Source organism: Ascaphus truei, chromosome 20, assembly GCF_040206685.1.
Source record: "Ascaphus truei isolate aAscTru1 chromosome 20, aAscTru1.hap1, whole genome shotgun sequence".
Lineage (NCBI taxonomy): Eukaryota > Metazoa > Chordata > Amphibia > Anura > Ascaphidae > Ascaphus > Ascaphus truei.
This window is the reverse complement of record NC_134502.1, coordinates 23866632-23883953: the sequence shown is the minus strand read 5'-3', so window position 1 is coordinate 23883953 and position 17322 is coordinate 23866632. Positions and strand designations below refer to the sequence as shown.

The 17322-nt window shown below is 46.4% G+C and overlaps 1 protein-coding gene across 3 annotated transcripts in view; it reads left to right on the top strand.

Moving 5' to 3' along the window:
* AP1M2 (adaptor related protein complex 1 subunit mu 2) overlaps nucleotides 1–13175 on the top strand; it is a 31133-nt gene extending 17958 nt beyond the window's left edge. For 2 of the 3 annotated variants that reach the window (XM_075577458.1, XM_075577456.1), the window contains 10 exons: nucleotides 2167–2234; nucleotides 3717–3847; nucleotides 5140–5287; nucleotides 7085–7211; nucleotides 7660–7802; nucleotides 9161–9232; nucleotides 10078–10236; nucleotides 10423–10548; nucleotides 11440–11515; nucleotides 12085–13102. In XM_075577458.1, coding sequence (XP_075433573.1) covers nucleotides 2167–2234; nucleotides 3717–3847; nucleotides 5140–5287; nucleotides 7085–7211; nucleotides 7660–7802; nucleotides 9161–9232; nucleotides 10078–10236; nucleotides 10423–10548; nucleotides 11440–11515; nucleotides 12085–12107 — 1073 coding nt within the window. In that variant the 3' untranslated portion in view covers nucleotides 12108–13102. The other variant, XM_075577457.1, reaches the window with a different exon arrangement.
* Nucleotides 13176–17322: the final 4147 nt, after the last annotated feature.

Sequence of the window (17322 nt, the reverse complement as noted above, 5' to 3'; positions counted from 1 at the left end):
ATTTTGCTGCATTTTGCAGCATGGGCTTCATTGGAGGTTTTTGGTGGCGTTTTCGGATGCCACGCCCATAGAGGGTACATAGGACATGCACGGTTCGCCGACACTTTATCTTGACAAAGGTTCGCAAGCGGACCCAAAAACGCTGATGCTTGTGCAATACGTGTTGTAATCCTTGGAAGACTTCTACAGTATGTATGTTCAAGCACATGTAACGGATTTTCTGGACCTGTCTGACCCACCCAATCTCCCATTGGCCCCTGTGGTCTAACCGGTCCCCATTACATGGTAGTGTCTGGTGGTGCACCTGTTGGCAACAAGACTCCTGAGTCTCCCGCATGATGGTGTTTGGGGATTGTCAACCCAGACAGGCAGCTGAGGTAGTGTGTGTGCGAGTCCTACCTACATACAGTGCAGCGCCTCCACCTCATCAGGATTTCTGCGTCCGCAAGGAGATGGTTCTGATGAGGAACTCCTTTGTGGTGCCTTCTTCTGCAGAGTAATTCCAGACTCACACATGAGGGTTGTTGTGAAACAGGGCATCTTTATTGATGGTTAGGCAGATTGCCCCTCGCAGCAGACAGCTTAGCCGCTCATCTTCTTCAGCACTCTCCCTTCAAAAGGTCTGCCCTCCCAATGGAGTTGGATCACCGCTCCCCTCAGGGAGATCACCACCTGTGCCAGGTCCCTGGACACAGTGTAGGCCCTGCCAGCCTTACTGCTGCTTGCTATTGATTAGAACTGAATCACTAGTTAGCACACTAGTGAACCCCTTGACCTTCAACTCTGAACATCTATGTAGAACCACTAACTTTGGGCAGTGCTGTGCCTTATATACCTCAGGAAACAGGCACATCTCTGATGTCACTAACAGTGGACTCAGAGCATGTTACCACTCCCCTTGAATACATATGACACCTCACCAGGGTGTGAGGGCAAACCTCCATGATTGATGCTGGCAATCCTGTAACTTACCAGGTTTACTGCCAGCATGAGAGAGAACTGTATGCCATTTTACAGCATGGCTACACACACAATGCAAACCAGCAGGCACACCTATAGAGAAGTGGAAAAATAAGGGCGCGCTGGCCGTCACATCTCCTATGGCAATCTCTCTTCAGTGCTGCTCCCCCGTGATCAGCGGGGCTGGAGAACACTCACAAACACATAAACAAAAGAATGGGGGCGCAAAAGAAGAGAAATGATAACTAAAAAGTGCAAAAAATATCAATTTATATAGGCATATATTAAAAAGTACACAACTTACAATAAAAATATGATCATGTAGATCCTAACACACCAAGTTTGTAAACTCCATGAACGGGACGTCCACAATCAGAGCAGAAAAACCCCTCTCCGGATAGCAGATGGTAAAGCTGAGGGGAGTCTCCAGACCAGCATCTCCGTGTGAAAGTTCCTGCACTTGTGTGAAGCTGTTGGGCGTATCCACCTATAGAGAACTTATATTGGCAGGCGCATGCATCATAGGAATCAAATGGATATATAGCTAGGGTGACCATATTTGCCCCGGCAAAAACTGGGACAAATGTCTTGCTGTCGGTGCTTGCCGTCTTCTCGTATGCGCGATCAGAGCTTGTCGGTCACGCATGCGCATTTAGCAAGTGCTGGTCTGTGAAGGACGAAGGGTTTCCTCACTAGCGTCCGTCCCGCGTTGTCACCGGACTCTCACTAGTGGGAAAGGTCCATAACTATGGGACAACCTACAAAACACACTCTACAATGGTCGGGGCCTATGCGGAACCCGCTGTCCTAGTCCTGGGATACCTAACTGGTTTCCAGGACAGTCTGTGCACTCCGTCTGCTCCTCCAGCACTGACTGTTGTTCATCACAGTTCAAGTAGTCTATTATTATCAAGTAGTCACGGTTCACAAATCCTTTTAGCCTGCCTCCTCCAACATGGCTGCCGCAGTCCCTTCAGAGCAAGGTTGAGGAGCTTCATAAGTGCCCCCAGAGGTCAGGAGGTATACCCTGAGATACATACATACATACATACATACATACATACATACATACATACATACATACATACATACGATATGTATGTGAAGGTTTCCACGTCTGTCTTCCTATGTTTGTGTATATCGGTGTATGTATCGGTTTCGCTCTCGTGTTCCGCGGAGAAGTTTCTTCCCTTAACCCCGGGTCAGTGGTGGCTCTGACCAATAAGAACGCCAACGCCTCGCTCGTCTACTCCTTCCTGTATAAAGTGGTGGAGGTGAGTGTCTGGGGACGGGCGAATGGGTTGATACATGAGGGTGTTTAGTTAATACACATGTAACACATTTTCCCCCACCCCACGGGAGATCTCTGGCTGTTACCTGCGGGTGGTGCTACCTGTTAGGCTCACAGAAGGCCCTGAGCATCCGCCGTTGTTGTTGGGATAGACAGGACAGGCTTACGGTGCTTGGGTAGTTCTCCTCTCGGTGTTACAGCGCCTCCATTCCCACAGGGCCTATCGCAGATAGGTGCAGTTCCCTGTGGAAAACTCTCTCGCCCTCTCCCTGAAGAAACTGCAGCCTCAGGCAGGAATATAAAACAGTAACCGGGTGCTTTATTCTTTACAGTACAGCAACAGCATACTGACATTGTATAGCATACATATGTACACTCTCTTCTCTTGGTCCCTGGACTCAACCCCCAGGGCTTGAGGCCCCAAATGTCTATCCCTGTCTCCCACACTCCCACTCCCTTGAGGGAGGGGATGGAAGGTGAACCAGAGCCCTGGCTCCACCCTTCCACACACACTAAATTTGGAACTGGAGCTCCTTTTTGTTACCAGGGGAGGGGCTCCAGATCTCAGCCCCGTATGGGCAGTACCCAGACCATAAGCCACACCCCCTGTCACTCAATGGAGCTGCTTACTACAGCAAGGGCAGATTTAACCCTAACGCTGCCTGCGCTGGTACCAGGACTTGCGTGTTAGGCAGAGAAATTAGCAGCCCAGGGGGTTACCTGGCTACACACTGGTAGAAGGGTTAGTTAATACACGGGAAAGGGTTAGCTAATACATGGGGAAGGTTAGTTAATACACGGGAAAGGGTTAGCTAATACATGGGGAAGGTTAGTTAATACACGGGGGAAGGGTTAGCTAATACATGGGGGAGGGTTAGTTAATACACAGGGGGAGGGTGTGGGGAAGGTTAGGTAATACACTGGGGGAGGGTTAGTTAATACATGGGGAGGGTTAGTTAATACACGGGGAGAGGTTAGTTAATATACGGGGGAGGGTTAGTTAATACATGGGGAGAGGTTAGTTAATACACGGGGAGAGGTTAGTTAATATACGGGGAGGGTTAGTTAATACACTGGGGAAGGGTTAGTTAATACACGGAGAGGGTAGTTAATACATGGGGGAAGGGTTAGTTAATACATGGGAGGGTAGTTAATACACTGGGGAAGGGTTAGTTAATACATGGGAGGGTAGTTAATACATGGGGGAAGGGTTAGTTAATACATGGGGAAGGGTTAGTTAACACACAGGAGGTTAGTTAATACATGGGAGGGTAGTTAATACAGGGGAGGGTAAGTTAATACACTGGGGGACGACAACTTGGGCCAATCAGAGCGTTTGGCGCCCTAATGCCCAGCGCCCAGTCTTGTAGGGATAAGAGCCTGTGCGAGGGGAGCACTGTGATTGGCTGGTGACCGGCCCCGCCCCCTCATCCCAGGGATGTGTTGTATTTCTCGCTGCCCGCAGGTATTCACCGAGTACTTCAAGGAGCTGGAGGAGGAGAGTATCCGGGATAACTTCGTCATCGTCTACGAGCTGCTGGATGAGGTCATGGACTTCGGCTTCCCCCAGACCACGGACAGCAAGATCCTGCAAGAGTGAGTACTAATGTGACTGATACACTAATACTCCTGCAAGTGCTCCATGGTATCTCCTAATATACTCCACCCCCGAAACACGGACAGCAAGATCCTGCAAGAGTGAGTACTAATGTGACTCACACACTAATACTCCTGCAAGTGCTTCAGGGTATCTCCTAATATACTCCACCCCCGAAACACGGACAGCAAGATCCTGCAAGAGTGAGGACTACTGTGACCAATACTCCACACTAATACTCCTGCAAGTGCTCCAGGGTATCTCCTAATATACTCCACCCCCGAAACACGGACAGCAAGATCCTGCAAAAGTGAGGACTACTGTGACCAATACTCCACACTAATACTCCTGCAAGTGCTCCATGGTATCTCCCAATACGCTCCCTCCCCCAGACCACAGACAGCAAGATCCTGCAAGAGGAAGTAATAATGCAACCAATACTTCCATTAATACTCCTATAAGTGCTCCATCTGATCTCTTAATACTCTTCCTCCAGACTATGGACAGCAAGATCCTGTGAGTGAGAACTAATACTCCTAGTACTCCCACTAGCACTATTAGTATGCTATGATATCGCCTAATACCCTCCCAACCAGTTCACATTCAGGATTGGTAACTAATACTAGTGTTCCTACTAGTACTCCTAATACACTCTCCCAGACATCAAGATTTTGCAGGATTGAGTACTAATTTCCTACTGGTACTCCATAATATCTCCTAATACCCATACTCTTCCTGATACACCTCCTAATACTCCTTCTAGTCATCGTACTAATACTCTTTCTAATGCTTGTTCTAATACTGGGCCTAGTGACGACCCTAATACCTTTCCCCCAGTCTACCGACAAAAAGATCCTGCATGCATGAGTATTAGTACCCCTTTGAATATTACCTCTAATCATCGCCTCACACACAAACAACGAACGGCACAACCTGCAGTAGTGAGTAATAATACTTGGAAGACTCCTCGTAATACTATCCCCCCTAATACTCGTCCCCTAGACCACAGACGGCAAAATACTGCTGGGGTGAGTATTAATACTCCCCTGAATACCCACCCTAAAACTCCATAGCATTGCTCTTAATACTCATTCTAATGCTTGTCATAATACTCTGTTATATTTCCCTGCTACCCATGTCCCAGGCCACAGACGGCAAGATCTGGCAGAAATGACTTATGTTATATTATATTGATATTATATTGTTGAGGGTGATAATGCTTCAGAGCGGAGGGAAGGAGGAGGGGGGGATGTGTCGGCCATCTTTAATGGCCCTGCCTTGTCGGACGCAGGTATATCACACAGCTGGGTAACAAGCTGGAGACCGCCAAGTCTCGTGTCCCCACCACGGTGACAAATGCAGTGTCCTGGAGGTCCGAAGGTCTCAAGTACAAGAAGAACGAGGTCTTTATAGATGTCATAGAATCCGTCAACCTGCTGGTGAGTGACAGGGCCTCTGTGTAAATATGTGTGTGTGTGTCTATATGTATGTGTGTCTATGTATATGTGTGTATGTGTATCTATATGTATGTGTATCTATATATGTGTGTATATATATATATATCCCCTCAAACGTGCCTCCATTCCTTCCGATCTCTGGGTGGGATCTTGTCTCTCGCCTCACTCAGTTTTGCTGTCCTAGCTGATCTCTCCATCCAAATCTGCCAGTGTTTTATGCAGAGAATATTCCCTTGTCGGCCTTCTGACTCCCAGTATTATGACTGAATATGGTATCACATCTGTTAAGACTAACCCTTCTAGTAGCCCTGAAGAAGATTACCTAAACCTTGCCTCATCTTCTGTTAGAGGAGATGGAGTCCGAGAACGTTCACGATGATAGGGTCAGATCGGTTTGGTGTTGTGACGGGCCAACTCCTCCGGTAGTCTTGACACCAACCAACAATTCCAACACTTTGATTTTCTTTACTGAGAGATGAAACTGGGGAACAGGACATCTGACTTCCGGCAAAATAGCCAAAGAATTCCCGGAAACCTTTTACAGCTCTTTATAATCTCAGGGTCCCATTAACCTTCAGAGTGCACTTACGATGTACTCGGGATTTGTTCCGGAACACCAGGGACATCATAGTCCCTTTGCGTTCCTGCCATCCGGGGCATGGTGATGTGACCTTCAGCTGACCCCAAAAGCTGTCCTGATTAGCAGCATTAATATTCACAGCGTCGGTTCCCAGGCACCGTAAAGTATAACGCGGATAATCGGCACAGCTTTTCGGATAAGCTGAAGGCGTCCTAGATTTTGATCATTCGGCCAGAGAATGTCATAACAAACCTATTTTACGTCTTTCTAAACTGATATATAAATAAAGAAGTTTAAACAATGTCAAATCTTCAGGCCCAGACACCTTGTTTAGCTGAATTTTGGGGGGAATGTCTGATCTCGGGACTTTAATACATTTTTGATTTAGATGGGGCTCTCTCCACCGTACTTCAACTCAGCTTCCATTGTATTATTCTAAAGAAGAATAGAGACCATAAAAAACTAGCCTCTGATAGCCCGATATCTCTCCTAATTAAACCACGGCTTTAAGATCTTCACTTAAATGTCAGCTGACCGCTTTAGTCGTCTGCCCAAGAATGGTTCATTCTGACCCCGGATTTATTTTCCACAGACATCCAGTCTCCAACATGAGGAATGTCATTACAGCCATTCAATGTTTATTCTAAGAAAAGCAGCTAATTGGGCTTATTATTGGTCTATTCGTTCGGACAAGCCAGACTGTATGTTAGGGCTAGACGCTGAAAAAATGTCGTCTCTGACGTGATTTATATGGAAACATTTCATTTCATTCAATATCCAGGTTTGGTGCAGAGGGCGAATTTCTTCACGCGATTTAAAAGGCTTGATCTCAAGCCCACTGTCTCTGTGATGATCGGGTTGGGTCATTCTAGCAGCTTTATTTTGGACACAAGGACTGGACAGGGGTGTGTCCAATGTTTCACTGGCTTTTCCTGCAGATTTCCCTTCCGGGTTTGGGATTATTCATATCCTGTATTTTCTCCATGTTTGTACACACGACCCTGATGAAGGTTCCTGAGAAGGCCGAAACGCTGAACTGTAACGTTGGACTTTAGCTTTAATACATTATTTTTTGGTTTATGACTTACCTGATTTGTGCCGTGTGTCTGTAAAGTCCTCTTTCTTTACATTTGTCCAATGAACTCTATAGAGTTATGCGTGTATATCTATATCTCACTGTAGAGATGTCTATATTCCAGGTGAACACTAATGGCAGTGTCCTTCTGAGTGAGATTGTTGGCAGTGTGAAACTGAAGGTTTTTCTCACCGGGATGCCGGAGTTACGTCTCGGACTGAACGACAGAGTTCTCTTCGAGTTAACGGGGCGTAAGTACGAACCAGGCGGGGGAGAGGGAGGCAGGGGAGGGGGGAGAGGCAGGGGAAGGGAGTGAGAGATGGGGGCGGGGAGGGAAGCAGGAGAGAGGGAGGAAGAGAGAGACAGGGGAAGAGAGGTGGAGGAAAAGAGAGGGAGGAGAGGAAGAGAGAGGCAGGGATGGGGTGAGAGGCGAGGGAGAGGTGCGGCAGAGAAGAGAGACGGGAGGGGGGAGAAAAAGTGAGGAAGTAGAGAGTGGGGAAGAGGCAGGGAAGGGGAAAATGCCAGGGGAAGGGGGAGTTGAAGGGGTGAGAGGCGAGGGGGGGGGGAAGGGGAGTGAAAGCATGAGGGTGATAGAGAGAGAGAGATCAATAGAGAAGGGAATGGAGAGAGCGCAAGAGGGTGGTAAACAGAGAGAGAGAGAGAGTGAGCGTACGAAAAGTTTCTTTTTTTTTAATGCAGGTACCAAGAACAAAACGGTGGAGCTGGAAGATGTGAAATTTCACCAGTGTGTCCGCCTCTCTCGCTTCGAAAACGACCGCACCATTTCGTTTATTCCTCCGGACGGAGATTTCGAGCTAATGTCTTACCGGCTCAACACGCAGGTGACCCGCAATCTCTTCCACCCCGTCGCAGGTGTCATTTCCACGTCGGAAACTCAAACCGTTGGCGACTGGTTTTTACAGGCTCCTCCGAGCGTCGAATGGAGCTCAGGACCATTTTAGTGCTGAAAGATCGGAGGTACTCGAGTGCCACCGGTCTTCTGGATCTCGACCACGTGATCGCTTGGGGGTAACAATTATGTTGTTGCGGGCAGGGCCCCCCATGACGTTAGCGGGAGTGGAATAGGCGCCACTTCCGTTTCGGTCACATTCACTGCTCCGATAGAGCATGAACACTATCTTCACCTAGAACACGAGCATATATAGCATGACTCGCCCTGTATGTTCTAGGTTCTCCTACACTGCTGGCCCTCATGAAGTTCTAGGTACGTCATAGGGCAGTCCAGATGTTAATAGGCTACATGCAGCCTTAAAAAAAATTAAAAAAAGTATCTTTTTTTTTTTTTTAGTATTTATTACAATAATAACGCGTTGGTAAATGATTGCAGTTTTTGCCGCTCTTATCTTATGTCTTTTGTTGATCAGACTGTTTTTGTCAGACCTCAAAGACAAAGGGGATAGTGTTCGTATCACTCCGCCCTTCGTTTGCAAAGCAATTATAAAGTTGTCATTAGTCCGACAGATAAGCAGGAGCAGCTGATTTGCTAGAATTTGGTAATCACGGATAAAATGAAAAATGTATATATTTGTATTGTGTAATAATATATATATCTATATATTTTTTTTATATATATCTCAAATAAAAATATTACTTATGAGCACATTCACATGTCTCCGGCACTGAGTGCTGTAGGGGAGGCAGCACCAAATTTCCACGGCCTTTCTGGCACAGGCGATCACATGATCTCTTTCCGTCACCCATGCCAGAACCAAAGGGTTAAAGCACCAATCCCGGCTACAAATTGTAATCTTACTGGAGCTCATCAGAGAGGGGAGGCGGGGGGGGGGGGGGTAGGCTGGAGTCTGGGGACCACTCTGGTTCTGGATCAGCGTGTCCAGGGTGGAGCAGCAGTTCGCCGGGGAAACAATATGGCCTCCGGGGTGACGGAACGCTACGATGACCGACAGACAAAAGCTGACATTGCGGCTTTCTATTGGCGACTCTGGAGGCCATCTTGTAGTAGGGTACCATATTTGTATTTAGCACAAAAAAATGGAAATATCTCGGGAACTAGTGGTTAGCTCTGGGGGACCCCACGTTTCGGGGAAAATAAAAACAGTAGCTGGGATTGCTGCCTTGAAGCATCAGTCTATCATAGGAACAAATAACTATTCGGTAATAAAATCGCTTACTCTATGTGTGATTTATTTTATATATGATGCTGTTTTTTTCCTCAAAGGTGAAACCTTTAATCTGGATTGAATCTGTGATTGAGAAATTCACTCATAGCAGACTGGAGATTATGGTGAAGGTAAAAACAATATATATTTGTAGGGAGCTATGGGACACGGAGTCTGTCCCTCTCACCGCAGGGTGACACAGACAGGAGGGAGCTATGGGACATTGAGTCTGTCCCTCTCACCGCAGGGTGACACAGTGACACAGACAGGAGGGAGCTATGGGACATGGAGTCTGTCCCCCCGCAGGGTGACACAGACAGGAGGGAGATATGGGACATGGAGTCTGTCCCTCCCACCGCAGGGTGACACAGTGACACAGTCAGGAGGGAGCTATGGGACATGGAGTCTGTCCCTCCCCCCGCAGGGTGACACAGACAGGAGGGAGCTATGGGACATGGAGTCTGTCCCTCCCACTGCAGGGTGACAGACAGGAGGGAGCTATGGGACATGGAGTCTGTCCCTCCTCCCGCAGGGTGACACAGTGATACAGACAGGAGGGAGCTATGGGACATGGAGTCTGTCCCTCCCCCCGCAGGGTGATACAGACAGGAGGGAGCTATGGGACATGGAGTCTGTCCCTCCCCTCGCAGGGTGATACAGACAGGAGGGAGCTATGGGACATGGAGGCTGTCCCTCCCCCCGCAGGGTGATACAGACAGGAGGGAGCTATGGGACATGGAGGCTGTCCCTTCCCCCGCAGGGTGACACAGACAGGAGGGAGCTATGGGACATGGAGTCTGTCCCTCCCCCCGCAGGGTGACACAGTGACACAGACAGGTGGGAGCTATGGGACATGGAGTCTGTCCCTCCCCCCGCAGGGCGACACAGACAGGAGGAAGCTATGGGACACAGGGGTAAAACATTTTGTGTGTTAGAGATACCAAGATGACGCACGTGACTCTCTCCCTCCCTTTAGGCAAAGGGACAGTTTAAGAAACAGTCCGTGGCAAACAACGTGGAGATTTCCGTCCCTGTTCCCAGCGATGCCGATTCCCCCAAGTTTAAAACCAGCGTGGGGAGCGCGAAATACGTGCCGGAGAAAAATGTGGTGATCTGGACCATCAAATCCTTCCCGGTGAGAGCACGGGTTACTACGGTTCAAATCCCGATTTCTTTACACACACAACACCCAACACACTCTTCTGTGCATAGTTTAACCTAACTCCATATTCTACAGGATGTAAAATCTAGTGTGTGCATTATAAGGGGAGGTGTAACGCCTATCTTTCTGGGTTTTTTGTTGTTGTTGGGTTTCGGTTAGGGGGGAAAGGAATATCTGATGCGTGCCCACTTTGGCCTACCCAGCGTGGAGACCGAGGAGCTGGAAGGGAAACCCCCCATTTCCGTCAAGTTCGAGATCCCCTATTTCACCGTTTCTGGGATTCAGGTGAGACAGTGATGTGTTGTTATGCGTTAAAGGGTCAGCCTCACGTAGACGCAAAGTGACCTAATGACAGGGGCGTGTGTAATGGGTTAAAGGGTCAGTCCCATGTGGGAGCAAAGTGACCTAATGATGGGGACGTGTAATGGGTTAAAGGGTCAATCCCACGTACGAGCAAAGTGACCCAATGACAGGGACGTGTTTAATGGGTTACAGAATCAGTCCCATGTAGGAGCAAAGTGACCTAATGACAGTGACGTGTTTAATGGGTTAAAGGGTCAGTACCAATGTAAGAGATGTGAGCAGAGGTACATATAATGGAGACCGATTCGGGTGAAATGAGATCTTGGCTTTATTGAGGCTGTTCCTTTATCCAGGCAAAAACATACAAAAACAACAAAATAACAAACCCCTATCCCTACCAGCCTATCACCCCAAAGTCTCAGGAGGTACCTTAAGCAGGTGGCCCTCCATGTCAGTCTCTGGGAGGTTCCTGGGTCCCCTGTGTCCAATAAATATAGGTGTCTGGGTGTCTTGATCTCAGCACAGCCTTTGTGCTCAACACAGTGTCTGTGTGCAGGCTTCTCTGCTCTCCTTCTGTCAGCCCAAATGTGAGCTAAGGAAAAATCTCTCCTGTGTCTCACATTAGGCTTTTTACAGAGCTCTCATTAGTCCAGGTGGAGACTAGTTAATTGAGTGGCTGCAATCAACTCTCTCTCTGCTGGATTCTCAGAGCTCTGAGCCTGCTTTATTTAAACCGGGACCAGTCCATGTTACACCCAAGTAGGACCAAAGTGACCTAATGACAGGGACGTGTTTAATGGGTCTTTATAAGATAATGTGTTCGATACATGTGTGTAGAAATGATTTTTTTATCTTATTTTATTCTTTTTAAAGGTTCGGTACATGAAAATTATTGAGAAAAGCGGGTATCAGGCACTGCCGTGGGTGAGATATATCACTCAGAGTGGAGGTAAGTTCAATGCGAGTGGGACAAGTGTCACAGTGACACAGACAGGAGGGAGCTATGGGACATGGAGTCTGTCCCTCCCCCCGCAGGGTGACACAGTGGCACAGACAGGAGGGAGCTATGGGACATGGAGTCTGTCCCTCCCACCGCAGGGTGACACAGTGACACAGACAGGAGGGAGCTATGGGACATGGAGTCTGTCCCTCCCACTGCAGGGTGACACAGTGACACAGACAGGAGGGAGCTATGGGACATGGAGTCTGTCCCTCCCCCCCCGCAGGGTGACACAGACAGGAGGGAGCTATGGGACATGGAGTCTGTCCCTCCCACTGCAGGGTGACACAGTGACACAGACAGGAGGGAGCTATGGGACATGGAGTCTGTCCCTCCCCCCCGCAGGGTGACACAGACAGGAGGGAGCTATGGGACATGGAAGTTATCCCTTCCACCTTTCCCTGCGCACTTCTTAACCTGCGCTCCTCATACTCCCCCTTAAAGGGGAAAAAGTATTTTTATAGGGGATTTTTTTAAAGGGATAAAGACTGACAATATCTGATCCTTTTTCTCCACAGATTATCAACTACGAACAAATTGAAGGACCCCAAAACCTACAACACGAAACTCCTACCCCATATCCTCAAAAAGTGGGTCTTCCAGTGGATAGAATGTTTTTTTTCCTCCGTGTGATATACTCCTTTCCTATATAATCTTAAATTTCCGTTTGTAAAAAGAAAAAGAAGAAACTGAAATAAAAATTCCCTATGAATGTTCTAATAAAGAATAAAAAAGGAGAAATAATGAGAATTATATTGCTACAGCATGACAGAGGTATCAGGCATCCTGTTTTCAGAAGAAAATAAATAAATATATATATCAGTGATTGCTGGTTCATGGGCTATTTGAGTGTTTCGCCCAAACCAATCTGTAATGGCGTCTCGCAGGCAGTATAGCGGGTTCCTGAGCTCGTGTGGAGACTGCGAACTTAGGCCACAAACCGCGCCTTGGCGTGGGTGGTATAGCTGTCAATTAGAGCAGGAGCTTCCCAGAATGCTATGCGGTAGTTGTCACCCACCATCATATAATGGGATTTAGGGCAAATGCCTTTATATCCCTGTGTTTGCACTCCTCTAGTGTCATTGTATTATAATAATATTTTTCTAGGTCCTCCTTCAGATTTGGTGGCTGAAATATATTTTATGACGGTTCCAGCCTAGAGGTGGCCGCACGAAGACTAATTCTAACTGCAAAATACAATATATGATGTAGAATTCCACCCTGGGGGTGGCTGCACCGTGTATACTGTAATTGTGATAGAAAAGCACTGTATTAATATGAGATATGATTCAGGGTGCCACCCCACAGCTGGCTTGCTGAACAGGTACCCTTGAAATGTATTATTAAACATTTTAGAATAAAACAATAAAAAAAAACCTCTTTATGAAAATAGTGGTATTTTAATAAATATTATAGAGATTATAATATATTGTTTCATATTACCTTTATCAACAAATATATAATATTAGAAAGTTAATAAACCAACATCTTTCCTCCTTTTCACAGCTGAAACAATATAATTCTCTATGTTTTTTATTTTTATAGATGGATATTGTCTATGGTTTGGAAGAGATTAACTGAGAATAAACTTGTTGTTTTCTTTCCCCATCCATTTCCAAATGTTTTATTTGTGTGTGTGTGTGTGTGTGTGTGTGTGTGTGTGTGTGTGTGTGTGTGTGTCACACAACAAATGAGAGGTAATACTGGACGTGTATGTGTATGCTGGTATTACCTCTCTGGGCGTGTATGTGTATACCGGTATTACCTCTCTGGGCGTGTACGTGTATACCGGTATTACCTCTCTGGGCGTGTACGTGTATACCGGTATTACCTCTCTGGGCGTGTATGTGTATACCGGTATTTCCTCTCTGCGCGTGTATGTGTATACCGGTATTATCTTTCTGGGCGTGTATGTGTATACCGGTATTACCTCTCTAGGCGTGTACGTGTATACCGGTATTACCTCTCTAGGCGTGTACGTGTATACCGGTATTACCTCTCTGGGCGTGTATGTGTATACCGGTATTACCTCTCTGGGCGTGTATGTGTATACCGGTATTACCTCTCTGGGCGTGTACGTGTATACCGGTATTACCTCTCTGGGCGTGTACGTGTATACCAACCGGTATTACCTCTCTGGGCGTGTATGTGTATACCAACCGGTATTACCTCTCTGGGCATGTACGTGTATACCGGTATTACCTCTCTGGGCGTGTAAGTGTATACCGGTATTACCTCTCTGGGCGTGTATGTGTATACCGGTATTACCTCTCTGGGCGTGTATGTGTATACCGGTATTACCTCTCTGGGCGTGTATGTGTATACCGGTATTACCTCTCTGGGCGTGTATGTGTATACCGGTATTACCTCTCTGGGCGTGTACGTGTATACCGGTATTACCTCTCTGGGCGTGTACGTGTATACCAACCGGTATTACCTCTCTGGGCGTGTATGTGTATACCAACCGGTATTACCTCTCTGGACATAGTGACCTGACCGGCTTGGGGGGAGAGGGGGTAGTTGCGGTGTGGGCTTTCCCCGAGCAGGGCTGTTGTAAGGGCACTAGTCGGCTTCCTCCATCCTGAGTGGCTGCTGCTGGGTAATGCAGCCAAACAGGAGGAGGTGTCAGGAGCCTAGGGGGTGGGGCCTTGGAGAGGAGGAAACGGCATGGAGCGAATGATAGAGGGGGCGGGGGGGTGTCTCAAGCACGTCACACCTTTCACCATAGTGTCCAGTATTTTTGATGAAGCCATCTGGCAAAAACACACACACACACACACACACCTCTGTTTTTGTTTAATCTTGATTTTTTTTTTCTAGCAAAAAATTAAAAACTAAATGTCCATAGAAATGGTAGCAAGAATGTGTGTGTATGTATTTATATGTATATATCTCTCAACCCCCTTATAACGCTGTGCTTGGGGTCCAAAGAATCACATTACATTATAAGCGGATCGCGTTAGAAATAACGTACAATTGTATGCATTGTACAATAATGTATTTAAGACACCAATAATCGTGTAAAGTATTTATAAATACAAAAATTGGGAGCCACGCTTGTATCGCGTTACAAGCGAATTTGCGTTGTAACGGATTGCGTTATAATGGGGTTGAGGTGTGTGTGTGTCACATTTTAAGTTATGGTGGGTGAAAAAAGCAACAAAAAAACTCCACCGTTAGCATATAGCCAATAAAGAATATCACTTGTGAGCACATTCACTTGTCTTAGACAGGTCTGCAACCCCCTGCCATTCAACCATTATCCCCAGCATACAGTGCTCCCACTGCAGCAAGGGATACTGGGAAATGACATGCAAATGAGCACACAATGTGTCACCTTTTGCCTGGAATATCCATTCACATGCACACACCCTCTTAGGGCTGTTCTATAGTGTGCGCGCTTGCTACGCCGTGCGCGCACGCTGCAGTTTTAGTTGGCTGAGGTTAGTCAGCCTTTCTATAATGGTGCCGCGCGCACGGCAGTATGCGTGGAACAGGCCGATGGGGGGAAGATGAAGAAAATAAAGAATTTGCGCCGCTACCACCGCTGAAATTTATGTATATGTGTGTATGTATTTATGTATGTACTGTATGTATGTATGTACAATGTTAATAAACCATTTATTTCAAAACTTATTTAACACACACATATACACATACATACATTACCTCACTCGCTCACAGCATACACACAAAAAGCGTGCGGCACGTGCACGCACATTCGCACAGGCACGCGCGCCCGCACACACTATAGAACAGCCCTGATGTGTTATCTGAACAGTTGAATTTAGTTGCAAAATGACTAGGTTAATATACCTGTACAAAAACTGAACACTAACATTGAATTGTAAAACAGAAGTTTTGCAAGCAATAATGCTTTATGCCTAAATGGGAATAAAATTCTGTGGTGAATTTAAGTAGAGTTGAAAATGCATTTGTGGCTTAACTCAGCGGTGCGCAAACTGTGGGGCGCGACCCCCAGGGGGGGCGCGACACTGCCGACGGGGGGCGCGGGGTTTACAGAGGCCCCGCGCGCTTCCCGAAGGCACTTAAATTAAGTGCCGGGGGAGCTGCAGGGCCTCTGTAAACCTAACTTACCGTGGCTCCGGCGGCTTCCTCCCTGTGGCGCCATGGCAACGCGGCGTCAAAATGACGCCGCGAGGTCATGTGACGTCACGTTGCTATGGCAACGTGACGTCATTACGCCGGAGCGCGGGTAAATTGGGGTTGGGGGGGGCGCAGGGAAAAAAGTTTGCGCCCCCCTGGCTTAACTAATACTGTATTTAAAACCAGAGACAGAACATAAAACACAGACAGAGCTCAGTTTTAGCATATCCAGTGAAACTCATACACGGTACAGTGCCTAAATATATATGTATAAATATCTATTAAGTAAAATGGACAGATTTACTATAATCATTCTTCCTGTTATTACACAGGTTATTAAGAATTTATATTAGCGTTAGGGACCCCTGAATTGTGGTCTGCCGTGCAGTTGGCTCAGGGGCATACAACAATTTTGGCCAAAAATGTTAAACTAAAAGACCATTTTACTTAATAGATATTTATATTATACATATATATTTAGGCACTGTACCGTATGAGTTTCCGTATGAGTTTCACTGGATGTGCTAAAACTGAGCTCTGTCTGTGTTTTATGTTCTGTCTCTGGTTTTAAATATATATTGCCATGCTCAGTAGCACTCTTCTGTGACACTCATATGCTTATATATATGTTGTGGTTATTTTTGGGGTTCAATAGGAGCTTGTTAGGTGTCCAGTATGTTCAACTAATACTGTACAACTTGTCAAAAATGTAATGATCAATATCCTCTTGAATTTTGTGTATTTGAAATGGGTATACAATGCATTTTAAATGTACTGGAATATAACACAAATTAAATGTACTTTTATGGAAACAATTAGGAAGAAATGTCACGTGGATTTGAATGGAAAAAAAAAAACACAAATTGCAAATGAACCCGGAACAAAATGACAAATCGTCTATTGAAATGATTAATAAATTGGAGGTTTTATTTGGCGTCGACTGAATTCAAATGAAAAGTAATGCATTTTTTTTTAATTTTTATTATTAAATGCGTGAATATAAAATGATCAATAATTAAGATTTACAAATAAGTTAAGCCATTAATAAAATAAAAAAAAAACATGTAACTGGTGTCAAATATACAGATTTAAATCGAAATGACGGAGATTTAAATATAAAGTATTTAGCTTTAAATTACTTATACTGGTTAGGAATGGACAAATATTAATGCATTGGAAGAATATGGAGATGACAATGGACTTGAGCCTGAGCTTAAATGGTGTGTACATTTAAATATAAACAAAGATACTATGGTGTCTGAGGTGAATCAGAGGTGAACAGTCCTCTGACACCTTGTTGACCCCTTCACCTCAGAGAGACACTGAGGCATTTTCCCGCCCCCTGCCCCCTTTTGAAACCTCACAAGCCCCCGCCCCCTCGTTCCCCCTATTGGCTTCCCCTCATCCAATCAGCGGCTTCCCTCCGCTGTCCCTACCCGGCAGTAAGACTGCAGACTTTCCCCTAGCAACGGCCAAGCCCCAAAAACGGGCGAGCCCACTCGGAAGACGCCTTCCTATTGGCCAGCCCAGGGAGACGGCATCCCGACCAATAGCTGCGCGGGGAAGGGTGTGGCGATACACAGTCTCTGTTTAAAAAAACACACACAGATTAAAAAAAAAAAAAAAAAAAAGTAAAGAGCCGCCCACGT